Source organism: Fusarium odoratissimum (genome assembly GCF_000260195.1).
Source record: "Fusarium odoratissimum NRRL 54006 unplaced genomic scaffold supercont1.2, whole genome shotgun sequence".
Classification (NCBI taxonomy): domain Eukaryota; kingdom Fungi; phylum Ascomycota; class Sordariomycetes; order Hypocreales; family Nectriaceae; genus Fusarium; species Fusarium odoratissimum.
In genome coordinates, this window is record NW_022158688.1 from 678,550 (window position 1) to 699,219 (window position 20,670).

Sequence of the window (20,670 nt, forward strand, 5' to 3'; positions counted from 1 at the left end):
AAAAGTTTATCAAGCGGCCTACAAGTGATATCCAGACAAATCGATAGTTCCGACTGGAGAGCTGTGAAGATGATGACGAGATGAGCGCTGGCTGACTCGCGATAATGAGCTTAAAATTTAGAATTATTTTCGTGAGCATGAGCTTCATTGATGTTTCAAAATTGCTGACAAAGAAATAAAATCCAAAAGTCTATAGATTCACAAAGAATGTCAAAGCTATCGCTAACGAGCCTCAATGAAGCATGCACCAATAGCAAAGCACGAAATGTCAGCCAAGATTAGCGGGACCCTCTTCCCATCCACAAATCTCACGCCCTTACGCCTTGTATACGACATAGTGGAGACCATCCAACATAAGCTCAGCCTTCTATAAGACGCCAATCACGAAATACAATTTCATCTCACCCAAACTCAAACCATTCACATCATCAACTCTAAAACCATGTCTCAAACAACATCCGTTCCCGAAATCCTCTCCTCATTTACCGAAAAATGGTCCCCACGTCTCATCGCATCAATCAACGACCATCACGTCAAAGTCGCCAAGATCGACGGTTCATTTATCTGGCATGCTCATCCAGATTCTGAAGAGCTCTTCTATCTACTCTCTGGAAAATTGACTATGGAGATTCAAGGCGAAGAGCCTGTTATTATGAATGAGGGGGATATGTATGTCGTGCCAAAGGGAGTCACGCATAAGCCTGTGGCGGAGAATGCTGTTATCATGATGGTGGAAAGGGAGGGGACTGTTAATACGGGAGATCAGACGGACTCTGAGAGGACGAAGCAAGTTAAGGATGTGAGGGGGGATTTATGAGTAAGTTTCAGTGCTGGCCAAGAATTTATGATAGACAAGAGGCGATGGACATTCGGTTATATATTATGACAAATCAAAATCCTGGCCGCTTCAATTTTCCCTCTCGTTCAGGCAACGCATCTGTACTATGTCCCGGGCACAGTAATTGTCCCTTACCAGCATCATATATGCCCCCAAGCAAACCAGCAATCTTATTGAAATCGCTGACATGGTTCGCACATAGCCTAAAGGAGTACCGATGCATTTCGCTAGAAGTTAGCTGCCTGACCACATTTTGCGTGCATCGCCAGCAGTTCTGGCAGCGTACAGCTTCTCTAATAAAGCTGAAATAACCACGGCCAGTAAACTTATCCAGGGAAGTCGGCTGAAGCTCCAGCAGAGCTGCCGCAATGTCCCAATTATTGTTCCACACAGCTTCTCTAAATGAGTCCTCGTGAGCATGGGCAATGTGCTGAACGTCATACTTTAGGAACTCCCCGAATAGAGTCTGGACTATATAGGATGCCATATAAGTCGGCCATAGTGCAGGGATAACGAGTCTTCGAAATATTGCTGCGATAGTTTCGCCGTGTAGGTTCATAAGCTTTTTAAAGCGACGATATTCACGAAGAACACTTATATCTGGGGCCGGTGCAGGAGGACGCTCTCCATCCAAAAGAACCAGAAAACAGATGGTATAAGCTATCAAACGGTGTTCAGGCATCGAGCTTGGTGGCTCCAGTATCTGGGAATGAAAACTGAAGGTCGGTGTAGTCTCGTATTCCACAAAACTGGCGATGGAATTTGAGACGATGCCTTTGTACAACGTTTCAGTTGATAGGAGCCCCTGGATGAGCACATCGATCAAAAGCATCCTGTGAATGTTCTTGGCTTCAAACAAAGTATAAGCCTCCTCGCGACACGTAAGGCTCAAGTCCAAGATGCCGGGCATATCGCCATGTCTCTCATCCTCAAGAGCTTCTGTTACAATAGCGAAAGCCTGTAAGTGCGGTTGAATCGTTCGGCGATAGCCAGTCTTTAACACCTGGCAAATATCCAACATCAGCTCATGAGGAGCTTGGCCTGCGCAGTCACATAGAGGGTGTGACTTGTAATTTGGCAATGCTGGGAAGGATGAAATCCCATTGGCGATAGATTTCCTGAGCTCTGCGACGAGTAGGTGATGATTGAGACGTGTTGGTATCAGACTTGCACAATCATTTTGACAGGCTTCGTAATTCTTGTTGGCTCCTAGAACGCAAACAAGTTTTTCAAACTTAGATACCACCCAAGGAAATACTATCAACAACTGGAAGGATCGACATGCGAGCGCGTAGTAGCCATTCAACTCACCGTACATGAAAGCAAGGCAGAGCTGAGAGAATTTTGGGCCGTCGTCTGGCTCGTTGTCTGACTCATGTATCTCGCCACTGCTCATAGTCCGTATCACACGGCAGTAGCATTCTGATCTTGAATCGTCATGATTTGGAAACCCCGCCATGGCTTCCTTCTTCCATTCGATGCTATGCCAAGGCTCGCCTTGTGAGTGCTGAAAGGGCCTCTGGACCAATTGACCGAAAAGCCTCCAAATCTCCGTCTCGTTTTCGTCGATGTATTTGGTATGCTTGAACCATTTCGTCGAAGCATATTCGAGAAAGGGGTAATCTGCGTTCCCTTGGGCTTTACTAGTAACTGAAATGGAAGAACTTAGGGAAAAGTCGCGCTGTGTTGATATCTTTTTTGGGTTTGACGTCTTGACAAATTGGCGAGCTAGACGACCGACGCGAGTTCCAACGCCACCCTGTATGGCGGACTGTATTGTCTGCTCGGCTATCCCGCTTGGGTCGATCTTTATAGCAGATGAACTGAAAGGTTCCCTTTTCCTCTCTGCTAGCGCCGTTTGAAAGTTGTCAAGATTGACATAAGTAATACAGACCTCACCAGCAAGCTTATCGCACTGGTCCGAGTCAATGTGAAGATCCCCATTCTCACCCGAATCGGGTACCAAAAGAAACTCTTGAATGGAGTGATGACTGAATCGAACTGTATTATCTGTTTCTTCCACATAAAGAAGGCTTTCGCACCACACGGCTAATCGCTCTATCCCGCTGATGAGATCTTCTTGGCGCAGAGTATGTTGACCAATTTCGATAGAAAGTGCCTCGCGGAACTGTGACAAGGTCAATGGTTGTGATACTGCTTTCGTCCACATGAAGGCCTTTTTAGTAATCTGTTGATTGCGCTTCTGGACAATGCGGCTCAGAGCACGGTCGAATGTTGTAGGAAGGTCACTCGGAATGTCTTTCAGTGCTTGTCGAATCTCCTTGTCAGACTTTCCAGAACATATATCCTCAATAGCAAGAAACGCCCATAAGAACCTAATCAGAAGGCTCTAATGTTAGTCGGGTAAGATTCGAGTAGGTGAGAAGCTACTGACATTCCCTGCTCCTTGGAAGCAATGGTTTTCACAATCTCATCTATCAGGCTGGGATCGCTGACAACCAGTTCACCAGTCGATAGTTTCTCAATGATGATGTCGTCAACATATGCGCCAATATCTGCACTAGTATTCTGCAGGCCAGTAACTAATCGTCGAGATCCAGGAAAGTTTCGTTTGATGGCGTTGGTACAAGTCTCTCGAGACGAAAGGAGAATGCTAATATGGCTGGATGCACCCGCCCGTGAGACAACCGCTTGGAAGAATTTCAACAATCTTGACTGTTGACCAGTGTTGCACTCATCCAGCCCATCAAGAACTATGAACCAGTTTTTAATAGCTTTAGCAGCAGATGAATAGAGTCTTGAAAGTTGGTCGAGCGAGAATAGAGCCAACTTGGCTTCAGAAAGGTGTTTGTCAAGTTCAGAAGCCAACTGCTGGTCAAGATCATCCATAACGATGGCTGATAGTAATTGTTGAACACAAGACCGTATGATTGTCTCCGCATCAAGGCTCAGAGGATCATCGAATCGGATAAGAAAGAACGACACGAATTGTTGAGGCGGCCGGATCTGCGAAAGCTTCTCAACAACCGAGGACCTAGAATCGATGGTGGTAAGTGCCTGTGGGTTTGAGTACCTGCAGGGTGACTACTCACGACAAGACTGTTTTACCAGACCCAACTTCAGACCGTAGTCAGCTCTAGTCATTCATTCTTCTGTGTAGCAGACGACTCACTTTTGCCAGTGACGTGAAGAACGTTAGGCCCATCGATTCCAACCCATTGTTGGAATTCTGGAGTGTCAAAGACCCATTTCGCTGTACCAATATGGCGTTTGTTTCGTGTGCTATTGAAGGCAGATGTGAAGTTGAATGACGATAGCTCCTCAAGGAGGCGACGTCGTTTCTGCTCTAAGGAGTATTAGCCATGTACCCGTCAAAGAATTATTAATGCCGAACCTGATGCATTTCGTCTTTGCTGCACATATAAGGCTTCCATTTCGGTAGTCGACTTTGAAGTCCAAGCGAGCATTCGTTTCCGGTAGTTGGTAGCCTCTTGTCGCTCTGTATTCTGTTGTTGCTGTTCCTCGCGGTCGCATTGAGCTTTCACCAATTGTATATCCCCTTGTACCTCCTCTGCTTTCGCTCTTATGTCTTCCACGTAGCTTCGGAGTTCAGACTGAAATGATTGTGCGATTGCCTTCAGAAGCTGATTCTTTACTATACCGAGCGAACAATTAGTGCATCCTTCAGTCGACTACTTGGCGATACTCACAGGGTCGTCGAACCGCCAAGACGATCTGCTGGCAGCAAGTAACCACTGCAGTGTGAAACTGGCAGACTGAATTTTTGAGACGCGAGGACTCATTGAAAACGACCTGGTACTCGGCGAATCGCGTGCAAAGTGAACCGAATCCGTGCAGAAGCTCAACAAACGACTGGAAGTAAGATGCGAAGTTGGCGAGGAACTACCGAAAGCGGATGGTCAGGAAAGGGCCTGGGGTCGAGACAGCGTTGTCGTCACGAGGTGTGCGACAGGCGTCAGACTTGCACTGGCATCACGTACCAAAAAGGTTAGTTTGATAGAACCCCAGATAATCCCCGCGATATCGGGATTCGATTGGATGTAAGTGTCGACTATGGGCGTAAACTGCTCAATCGTCTGCAAGAACGAAGCCAGTCTTGAGGCGACACTCTTCCCTCGCCTGTTCTTGTCAAGCAGATCCAACTCGGCTGTAAAAGTGATGATGCTTTGCGAGTCGTGCGACGTGGTTTTGAGCTGTTGCAGCTTTTTGCGGTCTTCGTCGGTCAAGATGGCTTGAAACCCCGCGATAGTTTTCTCAAGCTCCCTGACGGGCGCGGCTGAAACATCCTGGCCAGCGCGAGGTCGAGCAGCGGTGACAATTTGCGAGTCCGTGGCTCGGGAAAGCTCCATAGTTGCAATGTCGCGTGCAAGGCATCTGATGCTATGTCGATGTGAGAAGACGAATGTGCAAGTAGGAGATCTGACTTCACAGCCTGATAAGAGGTCTCACGTGTAGGCCGCGACAGACACCATCAAAGCGCTTGCATCTTGAGTATGATTGGGTACTGCAGCGGGAAGGCGTTATTTCAAGACTCAGCCACCACCGGTTTTCTGCCTCAGCTGAAGCCACATTTAACACGCTCATTTCTACATCAAAGCCAAAGCTGTCAATTCTTCTTGTATCCAAGATGTGTATACAAAACAAGAAAGCGATATATAGTCCCAAAAGTAAATGCTAAGCATACTTCTGCTCCGAATCGCTAACGTCGCTTTCTTCAAACTCCCCTTCATCTTTGTCATCATCTTGGTCTTGCTCCCGAGCACCATATACTGGATTAAACATGATATCTTCGCCGCCAGCTTCGTCTATAATGCCATATTTATCCTCCAAGGATGAATCAATCATCTCATGAATCAAGTATGCGCGCAAAGTCTCATTGCAAATGTCCTCAGCGTAACTTCGCTGGGCTTCGAGACGTGCGTGGACATTGGACAAGTCTGGCTTTCGCTCAAGACATTTATAGAAGGCATCAGCGGCATCTGAATGTTGCCCATTGCAGCTGTCATACTACACCCCGTGTTAGCAAGACTTATATTTACACTAAGAAAACGAAAACACACCAATACACCGAGATTATACCAAGGCTCCCAGATATGAGCATTCAGACCTACAGCCTTAGTTAATGCGTCGAGGGAATCTCGGCTTTGACCGGTTCTAAAGTATAAAATGCTAAGTGTGATCCAGAACGAAGGACACCGAGGTTTGAGATATATCGCGGTTTGTAGGCATTGGTAGGCTCTTATGTAGTCTGCGGACCTCATACACGCTCGACTCAGTAAGTACCAGCTCTCGGGGATCGAGCTATCTAAAAGGTCTCAGAATTTCGGGTTGTACGGAGATTCCGGGTCTTGTTACCTGATTCCACGGCAATCATCAAATGATTTCTTGCCCTATCAATTTGATCCTGGGAAAAGGTTTCTTCTGAAGCAAGAAGTATTTCAAGGCCGACATATGCGTTTGCCATGACATGGTTAGGATCTTCGTTTAATCGTCGGTAGGCTTCCTCGATATTCTGTATAGGCTCGGTAGGTTGCAAGAACTTAACCCTGAGAAATGTTCCTATTTGTTCATCCATAGCTATGGGAGGTAGCTGGGGCCCGAACCTTCTCTTGGCATTGGTCCGACTTGTGAATCGCTTAACGGGGTGGTGTGAGTAAGGAGCCTCATTGTATAGGCCGATCAGTGGCGTTGTTGTGAAAGCTGTCCTGGTACATCGAGAACACACATTGCTGTCCAATTTTCTGGTCAGTCGAAGGTCTATAAATGCGGATTTCTTCAATTATGCAGCTCACCAAACTTGGCGTTCTTCGAACTCGAGGACTTCATCCAGAAGAGTTCCGGCGCACTTTGGGTTCAGACATCTTTTGGATGAGTAAGTCCCTTTGAGGATAACCGCCTGTTCAACATGAAAGCCTGGTTTGGCCATAGTTTCCCACGTCTCTTGGTCGACTCCCTTGCCAGTTTTCGCTTGCGTCAGTGCAAAGAGATTCTGTGTGATGTAGTTTGCTCCGGGCCTCTTCTTCGCATACACAATGAACTGAAGCATTTCTCTAAACGACTTTGACCCTCAATCACAACTTCTCAGTGATTGATATGGGTTTGACTTACTTCCCGAGTTCTACATGCCTGAAATGGCAGGGCCCAGCTCTCCCCATGGACATCATCTAACCGCACGAAGTCGAGTGCGAGGTGAAGTGGAATTGCTTCAATAGCGCGTGTAATGTATTTTAGTTGGCCACTTATATTGAGCAGCATTTGCCTAGATCTTTGTCAGTAACCTGGCATGCTATTTCTGTCAGGGGACCCTACGTGTTTTTACTGACTGCTTTAAGCATTTCTTTCGAGCAGTTTGCGAGACTGCGAGTCAGCAAACTAAATTACTTTGCCCGTTGAGAGGGATAAATACAAGAGAAATAGCTTCTTCATGTCTCGCATGAGACGAAACAAGGTCTCGACTTGACGACTAAAGAAGGCAGTTTGGCGACAAATGATGTCTGTGCCGCGTTCAGTCTTCAGCGTCATGTGACGCATGTTTTGCTCGATGACGTTCAAGCTTTGGTTAATATCGTTTTCTTGCTTTGAATGGATTTCACTCTGCATCTTAGTACTCACTGCCAAAGCGTCAATTGCACTTTGTGTTCTTGATGTAATACTAAGATGTTCGAAGTGTGTCCGGATATGGCGTTGGCATGCCTTTCGATTGCCAATAGCTGACGAGTCTCGCTAGCCTGCAGTTGTAGTACAAGTCGTTTGAGCCGAGCCCTGTCTCTAAGTCAGTTGTTTGGGACCTTGTCTGAAGTTTATTGAGAAGCTAACTGTTGCTGAACGCTCAATAGTGTATTGATGGCAGCCATCTGGGACAGAAGAATCTTTCTTAGTCCCTCGACATCGCTTTGATCGATCATAGACCAGTGAAGCCTTGTCCCAATACTGCTAAGGCTTCTGGCTGTTCTGAAGTGGCCCAAGCTGCTTTCCTTGGTCCTCATCTTGTCAGCCATGGACTGTAAAGGTTGCGCACAGTAGATGACGATGGCTCTGATCTGTTCCATGCTTTCACACTCTGCACTACACTCGGGCTCCAGTATCAGGACCTGTTTCAAGGTACCCCGCAGGAGATCGATTTCGGCACGGAGTTGTTGAAATTGTATAGGAGCGTCTTTGTAATTACGTAGCTCGATGGCAACACGCTCAAAGAGGCCTAACACGGCAATAACGTCGCCGAAACCGTATCCAAAAGACATGCTTGCCAAAGTCCCGTCCAGAAATAGTTTGCGAGGGTATGTTCTTCAAGACGAGATGGAATCAGATGAGTGTTATATGTAGCACGGCTGGTTACATCCTCGTTATTTGAAACTTGTGTAACATTGGGTATTTCATAAGCGATAATCAAGTCATGGAGATTAGAGCATTGTGCTAATATCCCAAGAGCAAAAGCCTTTGTTAGATAGATAACAGAAATATAGGGCCTATGCCGCTTCTCAACCCAAGCAGACTTCGATGCCAGGGGACTAGACAGAACTGGTGGGTTTGAAAGACATCAGAGAGAGAGTCCGACAGGGAAAGATCAAGATATGCATGAGATCATTGTAGAATCACAAGATGTAAGGTTTGCAGTCCGCCACGCTTGTATCGTAATCAAATTGGGTATTGGAACAGAAACGCAGACTTCAAAAATCAGTCACGATTCAGTAACCGCACCTGCGTTCAAAGGTTGTCCATATCTGCGTGTTTGATACTCTGGTAGGCCTCCCTGAACTTGTAGTATATACACTTTTCGGCCGTCTGCTAGGCATTCTTGAATTACATACACAGTTGATTGGTCACCCCATGCATGGGTCAATCATGTTGGTTGGCGTTTCAACCAACAAGTCAGTCAAGAGACCAATGAGAAAACTCGAATTTCATGTTATGATGCGACCTCATTCCATATTACGCAATCAGAGAGTTCAGTGTTGTCAGCCTCGTTGGCTGCCCAGGAATCCGCGCCACGGATCTGATACCGTGGCCCTGAGGTATATAACGCAGTCCAATCCGATCACAGAGCACCTCAAAATTCCTACTCCTCTCTTGCATTCTACCTTACTTTGGTGTTTGTATAGACTCATCCCCCACATTACCTGTGGCATTTAGACTCTTTACATCGATCAGTTTCACTCCATCTTTCGGAGTCCTTACAAAATGCCTAAGCTTTTGAACCAAAACCTGGTCAAGAGACTCTATTTACATTTGACAAAACCCCAACTTATCTTTTTCGACTTAATGTCCCACGCTCAAAGGGCGATACGAGTACCATGCGTGTCATGGCTCCAGGCTTCGTCGGGCGAATGGCATATCATAGAGATGGGTGGCCGTGCGGCAAAGGTCTTTTGCAGCTACCAACTGAAGTGGCAACTTCAAGACTCAGAAACCATCTACGTTGGAAGTGCACTCGTCCCGACATGAGTCCTTGCAATCTTATGTCTTGGTCTAGCTCTCTTCTCTTCCTTCTCCAATATGCCTTGCGCCGTCACACAACAGACTTTGAACCAAAGCCAAAATTCCCGGATATCAAAATAATCATGATTGATACCCGGGACTTCCCAGAACAGACATTCCTTCGCGATCTGGATGCCTTGGAGTGGCTATTTCAAGACCCAGACCCTGACCTCGGAAACCTCTACAACAATAGAAATGGCCGGTTTTACTTTGGAGAATACCTCACTCAAGGATTTCTGGATATCAAAGGCAAGTGTGTGGAGATGACAATGCAGCAGCTCGCTGATGGGGGCCGTTTCATGGTTATATGCCCTGCATTGGTTAATAAGCCGCAAAATGATTGGAGATTCTGGGCAAAGGCTGTTTGCGACCTTCGGGAAGGTATCGCAAGTAGCAAAGTTGCCGATCAAAAGCAATTTCGTACTGCCATCTTCCTGGCCCGAGATTGTGTCGGGGACCAATTTCTTGTACCCTTTGCACTCATGTTTTTGGGATTGCAAAGCCGACAGGCTGATAATGCGGCGATGGCGAATGCCTTCCTCTCCCTCTTCACCGGGACGTAAAGCACGCTGTTGAATGCATAGACACTGATCTTAGACCAAGATGAGGAGCTCGTTATTGAGGGCGTCAAGTATGATCAATCCTCTGAAAGAATGGAGGAACTAAGAAGGTTCCAGGAATTAATGGAAGTGGTTGAAAAACAACATGATAAAAATCCACTAGCCGAGACGACAAGGTTGATGGAAGGATTAGGGCTATCTACCAACGGAATGTCTACCAATCCCACAAAGACCCGTATCTACGTTGGTCCATTTGGTGACGAATAAAATCCACGACTCATTATGTACCAAGTTTCGAACCTATAATAGAAGACAAAGCTACAAAGGATAGTTGGCACAAACTTCATAAAGAGTATAAATATCCGTATAACTATTGGACAAATAATAACATTAAATTGAGTTTATAACCGCCATAAGAGAAACCTTTATCCTTCTGCCATCGTTAACAGGTGCTTTAGTCACAGTAGAAACGAGAGCAGTGGTTATACACCCAGCAGTAACTGTTGCAGCTAGCTTTATTGGAGTCAAGACACGCTGGGGCCTCTCCCAAACGTCTATGTTATGTTCTGAGAGATGATGAAGGCGATGGCAGCGCCACAAGTACATGCACACAGAAAACGTGAGTAATGCCTCGGCTGGATTCATATATGATACCGCAGCCAGAAGATTTCTATACACAGTCCGTTGACGAGAAATGCCGAGTGCCTGTCAGCTTTCGTGGATGGGTGGCTGTCGTAGCTTCTGGATATGCTAGTGAGGCACAGATTTTGAGTTCGCTTCTTGGCGCTTCTTAATCCGAATATTTATGCATTAAATGCGAGTCTTACAGACCGAGGTAGCCAATGAAAGTTGTGGGATAATAATACACAGCCTGGATAACTTACAGGCTATGATTTAGGTCTGTCGATCACTTTTCAATTGGTCGCGAATACTAGCGCTTACATTTGTTTCATCCTGCAGTCACTTTTATAATGCTTGCCTCTGTCACATCTTTGTCTTCTTCCCATCTAATCTTCCCTCTAATTCTAAAGATTATCCAGGCTTTGTTTGTTGTCTTCAACCGCGAATATCCTGCGGATTTCTGATCTGCGATATGGCTATCTTGGTGTTTCTAGCCTCCCTCTTGCTTGTCATGGCATGGTTTGGATGGCAAAGAAATACGAAAAATAACAGCTTTTATGAAACAATACCATGCGTTGGTATTCGAAAAGATGAATGGTTTGCTTGGACTAGAGCACAACTACGTAGCTTTTCAAAAACAGAAGAGTGGATGAAGGAGGGATATGAGAAGGCAAGTAACACATTGCATAAAGACACGGACTAGCTAACCTCTACAAGTACTCACGAAACAACCAACCTTTTATCATTCCTTCATTCCGAAAAGGCAAAGTCCTCATTCTTCCTCCCGCCCAACTAAAAGCTATCTACAACAAGCGCGAGAATGAGCTGAAAGCCCACGATCCAGCTTCAGAAGCTCTGTCATTTGAATGGACAATCCGCGATCGAGAAGTTTACCCGAGCAATTACACTGTCGATGTGATTCGCAAGTGGATTACCAAGAGATTCGACGAACTTGCAGCCGAGTTGCAGGAGGAACTATGCCTTGCAGTGGATGAGCAGTTCGGCATGAGTCAAGAGTGGAGAGAGGTAAAGCTTTGGCCAGCTGTGCAGAGGATATTCACCCGGGGTTTGAACAGAGTTCTTGTGGGCTTTCCATTATGTGAGCTATCATTCACCGTCCAAAGACCGGCTACTGACGTTCAGAAACCCAGGCAGAGACGAAGCGTTCCTCGAGACTATGCGGCGGTTTGCTATCGACATGCCATTCCAAGGTTTATTCATCACATTGGTTCCGAAAGTCCTCAGGCCAATCTTTGCTCCGTTGATATCATGGAATGCTAGACGGGATACAGAGGCAGGCATCAGATACTGTACTCCGATTATACAAGATTTTCTGAAAGCTAATCGGAATCCTACACAAGAAAAGCCGGTAAGTTGTTTATTTTCGGAGTTGGACTGTAGCTTAAGGTCATCCAGATCAACATCCTCCAATGGATCATAGAAGCCAGCGCCGCAACTGGCGATCCATCTCAACTCGATGCCCACCGCATAGGCCATCGAATGATGATCCTCAACTTCAATCTTGTACAAGGTGGATCAATTCCCTTCAGTACCGTTCTCAGCGATATATGCAACGGTAAACACGCAACCTCGACCTTTTCGCAACTCCGTGATGAAGCGTCATCTGTTCTGGGTTCTAACAAGACCTGGGATCGCGCCACTATTTCTAAACTCGTTCTCGCCGACTCAGCAATTCGTGAATCAATGCGCTGGTCTGATTTCGGCCTCTTTGCCCTCCCACGTCGCGTCAATTCTCCCGGTATAACTCTCGACAATGGTATTCACGTTCCGCCTGGTGTTCATATTGAGGTCCCGATGCATAGTATACACATGGACAATAGCTCTTATGCAGATGCAGGTATTTTTAAGCCGTTTCGTTTTGCGGATGGAACTTCCACGTCTCGTTCTGCTGTGACTCTTGACGAGAGCTTTCTTGGGTTTGGGTATGGGAAGAACGCATGCCCCGGGCGATTCTTCGGCTCGCATATCATGAAGGTCGTTCTAGCGTATCTGGTCATGAATTATGATGTGGAGTTTGGAGCTGAGGAGCCTCCGATGAAGACGATGTGGGAATATAGAATCCCAAGGGAGAGCACCGCCATCAGGATTCGCAGGAGGGTACAGGCGTGTAACTAGACTTGAGTTTTATAAGGGTAAGGTGGGAGAATGAGCCACGAGTCCTTGACTCCTGGCCGTCACGTTGGTGTTTCCTTGGCGGTCATCGGATTGTTAGTCGGAATAAAGCGTGGGAAAATAAGGCAAACTGATATGGTCCAAGAAAGGCCGTGTCCAATAAACTTCATTTCTTCCGACGAGCGTAATCCATGCCCGCCTACGGATTTTCAAACTCTACAAGTGTTCAGTCACACATACCCCATATTTTCTTCACTTGTTAGACTACACCTGTTGATTCTCTGATACTAGAGAGCACTTGTTCGTTCTCTGATACTCGATGTGTATGATACATTTGGGTGTCTGCTATCTCTTTGTTCCAATCTCCCAGGTTGTTCCACTATCAAGCACCAAGCAGAGAACAAGGATACGAGAGACTTGAAAATTAATATCTGTAACTCGCAAGGAAGCCACCGAGTCCCACCGTGTCCGCTCAGAACCATGTTATACTAGACAGACATCCATCTTCATCATCAGCATGAATAACAGCCAATCCAACTTTCTCATGTAATGTAGTCGCAGGGTTGTTTTTTGTCTGGATTGAATCTCGATCTTCTTCCGTATGAGGTGATTGTCAGTTCGCCGCCACTTGGTAGGAGCTGGCGAGAAAAAGGGCTTACTAGACGCAGCTGCAGTCATTGTCTGTCCACGTAACAGTGAGCATGTATTGTAGGTCGAATCAGGTTTCAGTGTCAGGAACTCCGATAGAGCCAGCAATTAGATGGCATTCTTGCTGGTTCGGCGTCTGACAGTTGCTCTTCGGGAGCAGATCATCCGATTCAGGATAGACGATATCCAGCTTCCATCCAAATATCTCCCGGAGTCGTCTCACCATAGGGAGTGCAATCGCCGCAGGATTATCACGCATTCTAACGGCCTCGCAATACTCGGCGTCAGCATCCCAGTCCTTCGCATCCTCGTCCCAAGGATCAAACATTGTATCCCTGAAGAAGCACCGGGTAAAGTCAACGAGGAAAACATGGTGTGAGGTTTGGTCAACAACCACGTTGCGAGGGGCTCTATCGCCGAGAACTATGCCTCACTTATTGATCTCTTGTGCTGAGTCGACTGCACGCTGTAGGATAGATGACTATTCTTCTTTGGTCACAGGGGCACAAGGTGCAGCAATGAGATCCCTTAGAGAGTGACCTGCAATAAATTCGAGTAAGATGCTTTGAATATCAAGGTATTCATCCTCCCGTGATCTTTCCTTGGCTGTGACGACACGCAAAACAGCACGCTGGAAGACATAAATAAAAAGATAGGTATATTTGTATTTGGTGTCTGACGCTGGATTTCGAGGTAAAGAGAGTCTGCAAATCTACAGGATAGACAATAACATCAAAGTAACCCAAGTTACCGCCATAATAGAACCCGTGACCTTCCCAGCGCTGTTTCCAACCGTTTCGGTCGCTGTAGCCGCGGCAGCCCTGGTTGTAGCTACAGGAGTTACTGTTGCAGCCGGTTTGGTAGCCTTAACCTCGATGCCCGAGACTACACTCGTCGCTGCGCGCACATAAGAGGTTGATGAAAAGGAGCATTGCGACATGATTTTATCAATGTCTGTTTCACGGAATGTTAGCTAGGAGACCAATGTCATATCACACTTCGACCTCTTACCTTCTGTGTCCTTGCTGTTCTGCGCCATGCAGCTCGCGCATAGTCCCATCACGCCCTCGACATCGAAGCTCTTATTCGTACAGATACAAGCCGCTTCGATGGGCTCATCTTCGTCTTCATGATCAAGAATAACAAGGTCTCGTCTTCTGTCGCTGTGCTTCTCGGGACCCTTGGGGTCAATGTCGCAGGCGTTGGTGAGGTTGACGATGGGCTGGCAGATTGTCTTGCAAGCAGTAGGTACATCATCTGCATTGAGTTCCTCGGAGAATGCAGCAGGAACGAAGGCGACCAGAGCCGCGAGAAGAATTGTAGGATGCATTGTGAAATGAGTTTGTTCGATTAGGGGATTGATAGCTGAGTCTGTTGAAAGATCTGAGTTGGAATGAATGGAAGTTGACCTGGAGAGGAAAAGCCTTATTTATGCTAGATATAGATCTATCTATAGAAGCTAAAGATTAGCAAGAGTCCAAAGAGTTTGTAGAAATCGGTTGAGATCAGCCTTATTAGTGAGGTTTCAGTCGTTTCACAAGTTGAGACAAGCATCATGTCCAAAAATACTGGAGCTCGAGGACATGGGCCATGGAGCTTAGTAAAGTTGATAAGAATATTCTTAAAAATATGAAACTCCAGCCATTAATTGCTGTTGTTTCAGTAACCCGTTTCAACATATCCCGATTCGAAATGGCTGATATAGTGCCGGTGTTATTTTTAGGCGTCCTTCCTAGCCACAAACAGCAACTTGTCACACGATGTCTGAAAGGGGACTGGACAAAACATGCAGGGTCATATTCCCATGTTTCTAAACAAATACTGAGTCTCGGAACATCGCACTACTGCAAAGGGCTAGGAATTATTTAGATCCGGTATTCATGCTTAAATCTAGGACAGTTCTGAAGAGTAAAAATAGAAGCACGAATAGAGTCTCGTGAGAGGATTGAAAACCGGTCTTGGTTGGTCGGAATGATTGATTCTCCGACTTACGCGGCTTCCCCGCAATTTCAGCAACCAGGCATCAGCTAACAAGACCATCTGACCTCGAAACACCAAGAGAAACAAATTCCCTCTTGTTTCTATTCTCGCCATCTCTCCGAGGAAAAAAGGCTGTTGCGCCGTCGATAACATGAAACTCCAGACGGTGCTCCAGGCGCTGTTAATCGCTGGAGTCTCTGGGGAACCCTTGACTAGTGCGCTATGCCCCACTATATCGAGACCGTTGAACGCTAACAATAGCAGCAGATTCGACCCACGATGCTTCGAGCGGAGACGATGACCCGAGCATACTGAAGAACCGAGGAGGTTGGGTTAACCCAGAGGACCTGGCACCGATGCCGCAGTGTATCGCGCAACAGGATCAGTCCGCTTGGTTGGATGCCATGACGAAGTGCACTCGCCATCGATGTACCTCTTATTTTATCTTCTGCACGCACTACCAGTGGCTTACTGAACTGAGCTGTCTGAGCGCTGAGTTCTCGCCCAGCATTGTGAAGCGCTACAGCAAGTACTGTAGCAGATCTATCCTCGCCAAGGCGCAACTCCATCACTGGATTCAGACGACAACTGGTAGAAACTGGCTTGTTGGTGTTGGAGACACGAATAGCTTACAAAGCCTATCACCCAAAAGTCTGACCGATGGATACGCATCCATAGGTATTGCCAATAAAGCGCCAGAGTGCCTGAGAGAGTCGCCTTCGGCAGGAACTAAAGAGACGTTCGACCTTGTCATCGGTTCCTGCAGCTTCACAGCCACGACACAACATACTGGCAATGCAGCTCGTCCATGGGAATACAACAGCCGGCGAAACTCTATGACATCTCTCAGTTTCGATACCGCAAGCTACGACCTGACTAGCAGTCACATTCCTGCGGGAGAGTATTTCGATAAAGCCTGTTTTTGCAACACCTTTGCTATGCCCCAGCACGAAGAACCATGCTCGACTTCGAGCCCGAAGGATCTGGAGACACAGCGGCAATGGATGAACGAAACTTGCGGATATACGTGGCACGAGCCGGCGCGCCTTCAGCCCCGTGATATGATCCCATGGCGATGGAGGATTTACCCCAGATTTCCAGAAGACGATGCCAAATGCCCTTCTAATGAATGGAAGCTGATCAGTATCGGCTTGGTCAACTTGGTAACATTCTTTGCTATACTACACGCCAACAAGGCACGACAGAGTGACAGCAGCAATTCCCGTCTGCTGTTCTACAATCCTGTAAGATGGATCTTGGGAGGAATTCTTCTCGGGTGCATTCACCTGCTCGCCAATTTGGCCAACGCAACTATCATTCAGGCCACCCCTGGCTACGAGGACGTTCCTGCCATCCAGCTCATGTTGCTTTGGTGTTCACTCCCTCGCCTCGTTTGGCTTCCTATATCGGCCCACGGCACCAAGAACTCAGGATTCCAGGACATGACCTCCTCAATGTCTGCAATGTTTGCAGAAGCGATCCTCCAAGCCTTGTCATTCTACCACATGTGTTTGACAGTGAACTATGGTCGCATTCACGACCTTTACTTTGGAGCTTTGTCAGGGGCGACAAGATCACCATTTGCGGCACTCATGTTTGGCGGTGCACTTGTATGGCTGTTCGTTGTGGCGATGATGGCTGTGCCAGTCATCCGGATGGTACGAACTCGCGGCAAGCTTAGCGAGAAAGAAGATGGTGTATCGGGCGCGGATGCAAAGGAGTGGGCGAGGCCAAAGGAGGAGGAACTTCTGTTACCAAAGTCGCATACGCGATCTGAAGGTCACAACTACGGTACCCTTCCAGCCGAAGTCGAGTCTCTTGATTCGTCTATGAGACGTCATTCACGACTTCACATGGCCATTGCCATGGGAGTACCTTTCCTCTGGCTTGCGCAATGGCTGTTCTGGATCGGATTTATCGGACTGAGCTCACACGATTTCTGCCTTCCATCGCTAGAGACTCTGACAGGTGTTTGGCTAGCCTCCTCTCTGGGAAGCGTCATTATTAGATCTTATCTGTAATTCTGTAGATAGCAAACGTAGCAGGATATCCCCTTAGTCTCTCTGATGTAAATCGTTGTTGCGCCGTCAATAAGTTGAAACTATAAACAGTGCTTAGGCGCTATTGATAGCTCTTAGTCTCTGGGGAACTGTTGAAGGTAGATATGAAGTTTGTTGAGGTGATTGGCTAGTGACTATATAGGGCGGGAAGCTAATGGATAAGTCGGCTGTCAAACGCCGTGTATGGAATGCTGGGCATTCTTCAAGAAACGCCACCCACGAGCCGAGGGCCTGCCTATAATTGACAGGTAAAAAGCAACTGTCGTTTATGCGCCTACAGCAACAGTCACCGCAGCGATGACAAGACTCGCCATGTCTACCTAGTGGCCTCTGATGTACCATTGAATCTCCAGGCGTCCAACAATAGGTTCAAAATTGGTTATTGGCGGGTGATGTACGCTAACCTCTGTCGTATCTCCGTCGAACCCCGACAAAGACAGCAGAACATGATATAAATCCCTCTTCTAACGACTTTTCATAAGGTTTTAGAGGAACTTCAACGGCTGAACTTAAGCTTAAGTTATGCTTATTTATACGACATTCACCTAGCCAGAGGCGCTCTGAACACGCTAAGCTCGAAGTGGCACCAGTTGGCTCTGTGACCTAAGCTGAAAGCCTATCTGGTGATCCTAGGCGTCAGCGACCTACGAAACGAAGAGATTGAAACACGTGGGCACTACGACACAAAGAAATTACCCAGTGGCGCAACCACAAACGTCCATTTGTATATACTCATGACCTCAGCCGCACTATATAAAGCCAAGACTCAGCACTACCTTAACTCGGATTTACTGTTCCACTACACAGGCTCAAATTACATCGTCGCCATGGGTCAAGATGAAGTCGGTTTGGAGGTCCTCCCCCCTCCTCCAGGCTACTCAACCTCAAACCAAGATGAGGGTTTTGTCATGCCAACATCTTTCACCATCCATAAGCAAGGCGATTCGGAGGTTAAATTTAACATACGCGGCAACTCCGGCAGCACGCCGCTCTCAATCGCATGCACATACAAAAACACAGAAGACGATTTCGAAGCCAGAGTAAACCTTCTCCTTCGCACAGATGAAAACGCATCGCCACTAGCAACAGTAAAATACTCCCGCCACGGCGCTGAGCTAGAATTCACCAACACATCTCCTCCTTCAAATATCACCATGTACTACCGCCTCTTGGGCGATAGAAACGCAACACATTCATTCAACGTCAACACCCCACAGCGAACGGGTTTTGAGTGGAGGAATCTTGGTGATGGCGAAGGATGGAAATTGTACATGGGTTCGAGGCTTGAAGTGCTGGCGATAGGTACTTTGAATATGGGCTCGGATAAACCTACGAGATTTGAGTTTACGGATTTAGAGATGGTGAAGGAGTTAGATGAGCAGTGTAAATTGGTAATTATTGCGTCGTGGTTGAGGATCTGGGATAAAGTGAGGATTCAATTTAGACGGTCGCCTGATGAAGGGGAGGCGGAGATGATATTATGTAGCTGCGGCTTGTGTGTAATTCTGTAGCGCCGCCGCTTTAGCAATCTTTATACCAGGTACTTCAACGCATAAAACAAGCTTGAAATGGATATATCGTTGATCCGCCCCGGTGATATCGTCTTGTGGCGAGAAATCTAGCGAAAATATACAACCAATCAGCAGACCCGGAAGTCACTCCGCGGTACCGCCCCTGATCGACATTAACAAACCCATCTCCCCATGACGCAACAATTTGCAAATCCCCCTTCAACACGAACAAATCCATCCATGAAACCCTACCAAGCACACAATAAGTCCGTGCATTAAGTTATCGAGTAATCACTGCGATCCTACCATGAACTATCCTGCACTTTTACCCCGCGCTCCAACCAGTCTATCAAACGAAGCAGTCCCTACTCCCGCACCCAAAAGACGCGCTGTTGCAGTAGCTTGCGACGCGTGCAGGAGTCGGAAAGTCAGGGTACGTCCGTCTCCGCGAGTCGGTGAAGTTATGCTTACTATATGTAGTGCACAGGCGAGTGTCCGACATGTGCTGCGTGTCAGCGCCGTGGAGGCGAATGCCACTACGCTGACATTGCTAATGACCGCGAAACACACTCAAACCAACTTAAAAAGAGGGTTAAAGAGTTGGAGGATGAGAATAGAAGCTTTAGAGCTTTGTTTCAGAGTTTGAGGAAGCCAGGTGGAGGAACGAATCAGGAGATATTGCGGAGGATACAGGCTGGTGATGATTTCGGAACGGTCATTGAGCACGCTCGAGACCTCGGAAAGCGCAAGAGATCCCCGTCGCCAAATTTACTTGCAAGACAACGGCCATCGGAATGGACGACGATACGTGGCATTTTGCCCAGAAACCCGATTGCTTCTTCTGCAGCAGTCGACCCCATCGTGCTACCTACTCACGCTTCAATGCCTCCCCATTCCCTTCCTTCACCCCCCATCAATACGCCTACTTCTCCAAAGGATGCTATCCTAGGCCTCTTAGCGCTCTCCCAAGACGGGAAACCAGATCTTATCCTGCTCAATGAAGCTCGTCCCAAAGAGCACTGCGATCTTCGTCTGAACGAGCTTTCCGTCTCGTACTGGACACGCGTGCCGATAAGCAACAGATCTGCGTCGACGCTCATCTCCACGTTTCTCGAGACAGACAACTCTGTTGTTGGATTCATCGACAAAGATTTGTTCCTTACAGATCTGGTACAGCATAACCCGACTTTCTGCTCTGCTTTTCTCGTTAGCTCAATACTGTACCTCGCTTGCGTAAGCTTAAAAGATTACTCTCTTGTCTCTTTGTTTTCCCTTACTAACATATAAGCAGTTTGCTCACACCGCGTCCGATGATAGAGCAGCCACTCTCGCACACAGCTTCTTCAATGACTCGGAGCGACTATACCGTGTGGAGAAGTTATCGGATAGTCTGACGACCCTAGCAGCCATCAACATCTTTAGCTTAGGGTGCTTCTCTCATGGAAAGGGTAAGTTAGGCCAGGATCTTCTTTTATCAGCATATGAAATGGGGAAGCGAATGGATCTTTATGGTCTTGATCTAAGTAGCCCAGAGGTGAGGGGGTTCCAGAAGCTATCCTCTAGCCATCCAGTGCCACAGGCCTCCTGGGGGACTTTCAATTGGCTGACGGATGTGAACTCGAGTTTTACTCCATGATTTCATCACAACTTCCTCTAAGAATGCACTCGCTGAGTATGCAAAGTTCACATCAAAACCCTTGAGCACTTCAAGCAGGAACTTTACTATGTGCACGTGGACTACGTGTTTGAACATCCAAGTTTTCTGAACCATCCCATGCGGGCTATAAAGCCAGACGATGGTCCAGCAAAATTTAATTCCGTCCTTCACCATTATTCTCAACTCTGACGTACTTCCATGATCC

General features: G+C 47.1%; 11 protein-coding genes across 13 annotated transcripts; 6 read left to right on the plus strand and 5 right to left on the minus strand.

Annotated features, from left to right (window-relative positions):
- Positions 1–417: 417 nt before the first annotated feature.
- On the plus strand, positions 418–923 carry FOIG_01855 (uncharacterized protein). The gene has a single exon (XM_031198854.1). The coding sequence runs from the start codon at positions 443–445 to the stop codon at positions 815–817; it is 375 nt and encodes a 124-aa protein (XP_031070891.1). The 5' UTR covers positions 418–442; the 3' UTR covers positions 818–923.
- Positions 550–5,199, minus strand: FOIG_01856 (uncharacterized protein; the record flags this gene model as incomplete). 2 transcript variants are annotated; one of them, XM_031198855.1, is made up of 7 exons in its annotated part: positions 550–3,174; positions 3,234–3,833; positions 3,892–3,916; positions 3,972–4,145; positions 4,194–4,454; positions 4,510–4,702; positions 4,801–5,169. In XM_031198855.1, the coding sequence occupies 7 exons, from the start codon at positions 5,167–5,169 to the stop codon at positions 891–893; spliced, it is 3,906 nt and encodes a 1,301-aa protein (XP_031070892.1). In that variant the 3' UTR covers positions 550–890. The 2 variants fall into 2 exon arrangements, with proteins under 2 accessions (XP_031070892.1, XP_031070893.1); XM_031198856.1 differs by having other exon boundaries at positions 4,510–5,199.
- A 295-nt stretch (positions 5,200–5,494) lies between these two features.
- On the minus strand, positions 5,495–6,866 carry FOIG_01857 (uncharacterized protein; the record flags this gene model as incomplete). Its single annotated transcript, XM_031198857.1, has 4 exons — positions 5,495–5,827; positions 5,881–6,125; positions 6,176–6,549; positions 6,613–6,866. 4 exons carry the CDS (start codon positions 6,864–6,866, stop codon positions 5,495–5,497), a joined length of 1,206 nt encoding a protein of 401 aa, XP_031070894.1.
- Positions 6,867–7,620: 754 nt separating this feature from the next.
- FOIG_01858 (uncharacterized protein) lies at positions 7,621–8,061 on the minus strand (the record flags this gene model as incomplete). Its single annotated transcript, XM_031198858.1, has 1 exon — positions 7,621–8,061. The coding sequence occupies one exon, from the start codon at positions 8,059–8,061 to the stop codon at positions 7,621–7,623; it is 441 nt and encodes a 146-aa protein (XP_031070895.1).
- A 1,050-nt stretch (positions 8,062–9,111) lies between these two features.
- On the plus strand, positions 9,112–9,858 carry FOIG_01859 (uncharacterized protein; the record flags this gene model as incomplete). Its single annotated transcript, XM_031198859.1, has 1 exon — positions 9,112–9,858. One exon carries the CDS (start codon positions 9,112–9,114, stop codon positions 9,856–9,858), a length of 747 nt encoding a protein of 248 aa, XP_031070896.1.
- A 1,208-nt stretch (positions 9,859–11,066) lies between these two features.
- FOIG_01860 (uncharacterized protein) lies at positions 11,067–12,659 on the plus strand (the record flags this gene model as incomplete). Its single annotated transcript, XM_031198860.1, has 4 exons — positions 11,067–11,099; positions 11,194–11,575; positions 11,628–11,845; positions 11,893–12,659. 4 exons carry the CDS (start codon positions 11,067–11,069, stop codon positions 12,610–12,612), a joined length of 1,353 nt encoding a protein of 450 aa, XP_031070897.1. The 3' UTR covers positions 12,613–12,659.
- A 668-nt stretch (positions 12,660–13,327) lies between these two features.
- FOIG_01861 (uncharacterized protein) lies at positions 13,328–13,585 on the minus strand (the record flags this gene model as incomplete). Its single annotated transcript, XM_031198861.1, has 1 exon — positions 13,328–13,585. One exon carries the CDS (start codon positions 13,583–13,585, stop codon positions 13,328–13,330), a length of 258 nt encoding a protein of 85 aa, XP_031070898.1.
- Positions 13,586–13,927: 342 nt separating this feature from the next.
- Positions 13,928–14,699, minus strand: FOIG_01862 (uncharacterized protein). Its single transcript, XM_031198862.1, has 2 exons — positions 14,269–14,699; positions 13,928–14,211 (listed from the first exon to the last, which is right to left on the minus strand). Exons 1-2 carry the CDS (start codon positions 14,585–14,587, stop codon positions 13,970–13,972), a joined length of 561 nt encoding a protein of 186 aa, XP_031070899.1. The 5' UTR covers positions 14,588–14,699; the 3' UTR covers positions 13,928–13,969.
- A 591-nt stretch (positions 14,700–15,290) lies between these two features.
- Positions 15,291–17,324, plus strand: FOIG_01863 (uncharacterized protein). Of its 2 annotated transcripts, none has more exons than XM_031198864.1 (2): positions 15,291–15,452; positions 15,505–17,324. In XM_031198864.1, exons 1-2 carry the CDS (start codon positions 15,389–15,391, stop codon positions 17,256–17,258), a joined length of 1,818 nt encoding a protein of 605 aa, XP_031070901.1. In that variant the 5' UTR covers positions 15,291–15,388; the 3' UTR covers positions 17,259–17,324. The 2 variants fall into 2 exon arrangements, with proteins under 2 accessions (XP_031070901.1, XP_031070900.1); XM_031198863.1 differs by having other exon boundaries at positions 15,306–15,452; positions 15,502–17,295.
- A 764-nt stretch (positions 17,325–18,088) lies between these two features.
- Positions 18,089–18,935, plus strand: FOIG_01864 (uncharacterized protein). The gene has a single exon (XM_031198865.1). It carries the CDS (start codon positions 18,125–18,127, stop codon positions 18,806–18,808), a length of 684 nt encoding a protein of 227 aa, XP_031070902.1. The 5' UTR covers positions 18,089–18,124; the 3' UTR covers positions 18,809–18,935.
- Positions 18,936–19,025: 90 nt separating this feature from the next.
- Positions 19,026–20,667, plus strand: FOIG_01865 (uncharacterized protein). The gene is made up of 3 exons (XM_031198866.1): positions 19,026–19,241; positions 19,289–20,041; positions 20,100–20,667. Exons 1-3 carry the CDS (start codon positions 19,116–19,118, stop codon positions 20,442–20,444), a joined length of 1,224 nt encoding a protein of 407 aa, XP_031070903.1. The 5' UTR covers positions 19,026–19,115; the 3' UTR covers positions 20,445–20,667.
- The last annotated feature ends 3 nt before the right edge of the window (positions 20,668–20,670 follow it).

Coding starts and splice junctions, on each gene's coding strand:
- FOIG_01863 (XM_031198863.1), top strand. CDS start 15,389: ATGAAACTCCAGACGGTGCTCCAGGCGCTGTTAATCGCTGGAGTCTCT. Junction 15,453..15,501: donor CTCTGGGGAACCCTTGACTA/GTGCGCTATGCC, acceptor TAACAATAGCAG/CAGATTCGACCCACGATGCT.
- FOIG_01864 (XM_031198865.1), top strand. CDS start 18,125: ATGGGTCAAGATGAAGTCGGTTTGGAGGTCCTCCCCCCTCCTCCAGGC.
- FOIG_01855 (XM_031198854.1), top strand. CDS start 443: ATGTCTCAAACAACATCCGTTCCCGAAATCCTCTCCTCATTTACCGAA.
- FOIG_01862 (XM_031198862.1), bottom strand. CDS start 14,587: ATGCATCCTACAATTCTTCTCGCGGCTCTGGTCGCCTTCGTTCCTGCT. Junction 14,212..14,268: donor GAACAGCAAGGACACAGAAG/GTAAGAGGTCGA, acceptor TCCGTGAAACAG/ACATTGATAAAATCATGTCG.
- FOIG_01865 (XM_031198866.1), top strand. CDS start 19,116: ATGAACTATCCTGCACTTTTACCCCGCGCTCCAACCAGTCTATCAAAC. Junction 19,242..19,288: donor GCAGGAGTCGGAAAGTCAGG/GTACGTCCGTCT, acceptor TACTATATGTAG/TGCACAGGCGAGTGTCCGAC. Junction 20,042..20,099: donor CAATACTGTACCTCGCTTGC/GTAAGCTTAAAA, acceptor ACATATAAGCAG/TTTGCTCACACCGCGTCCGA.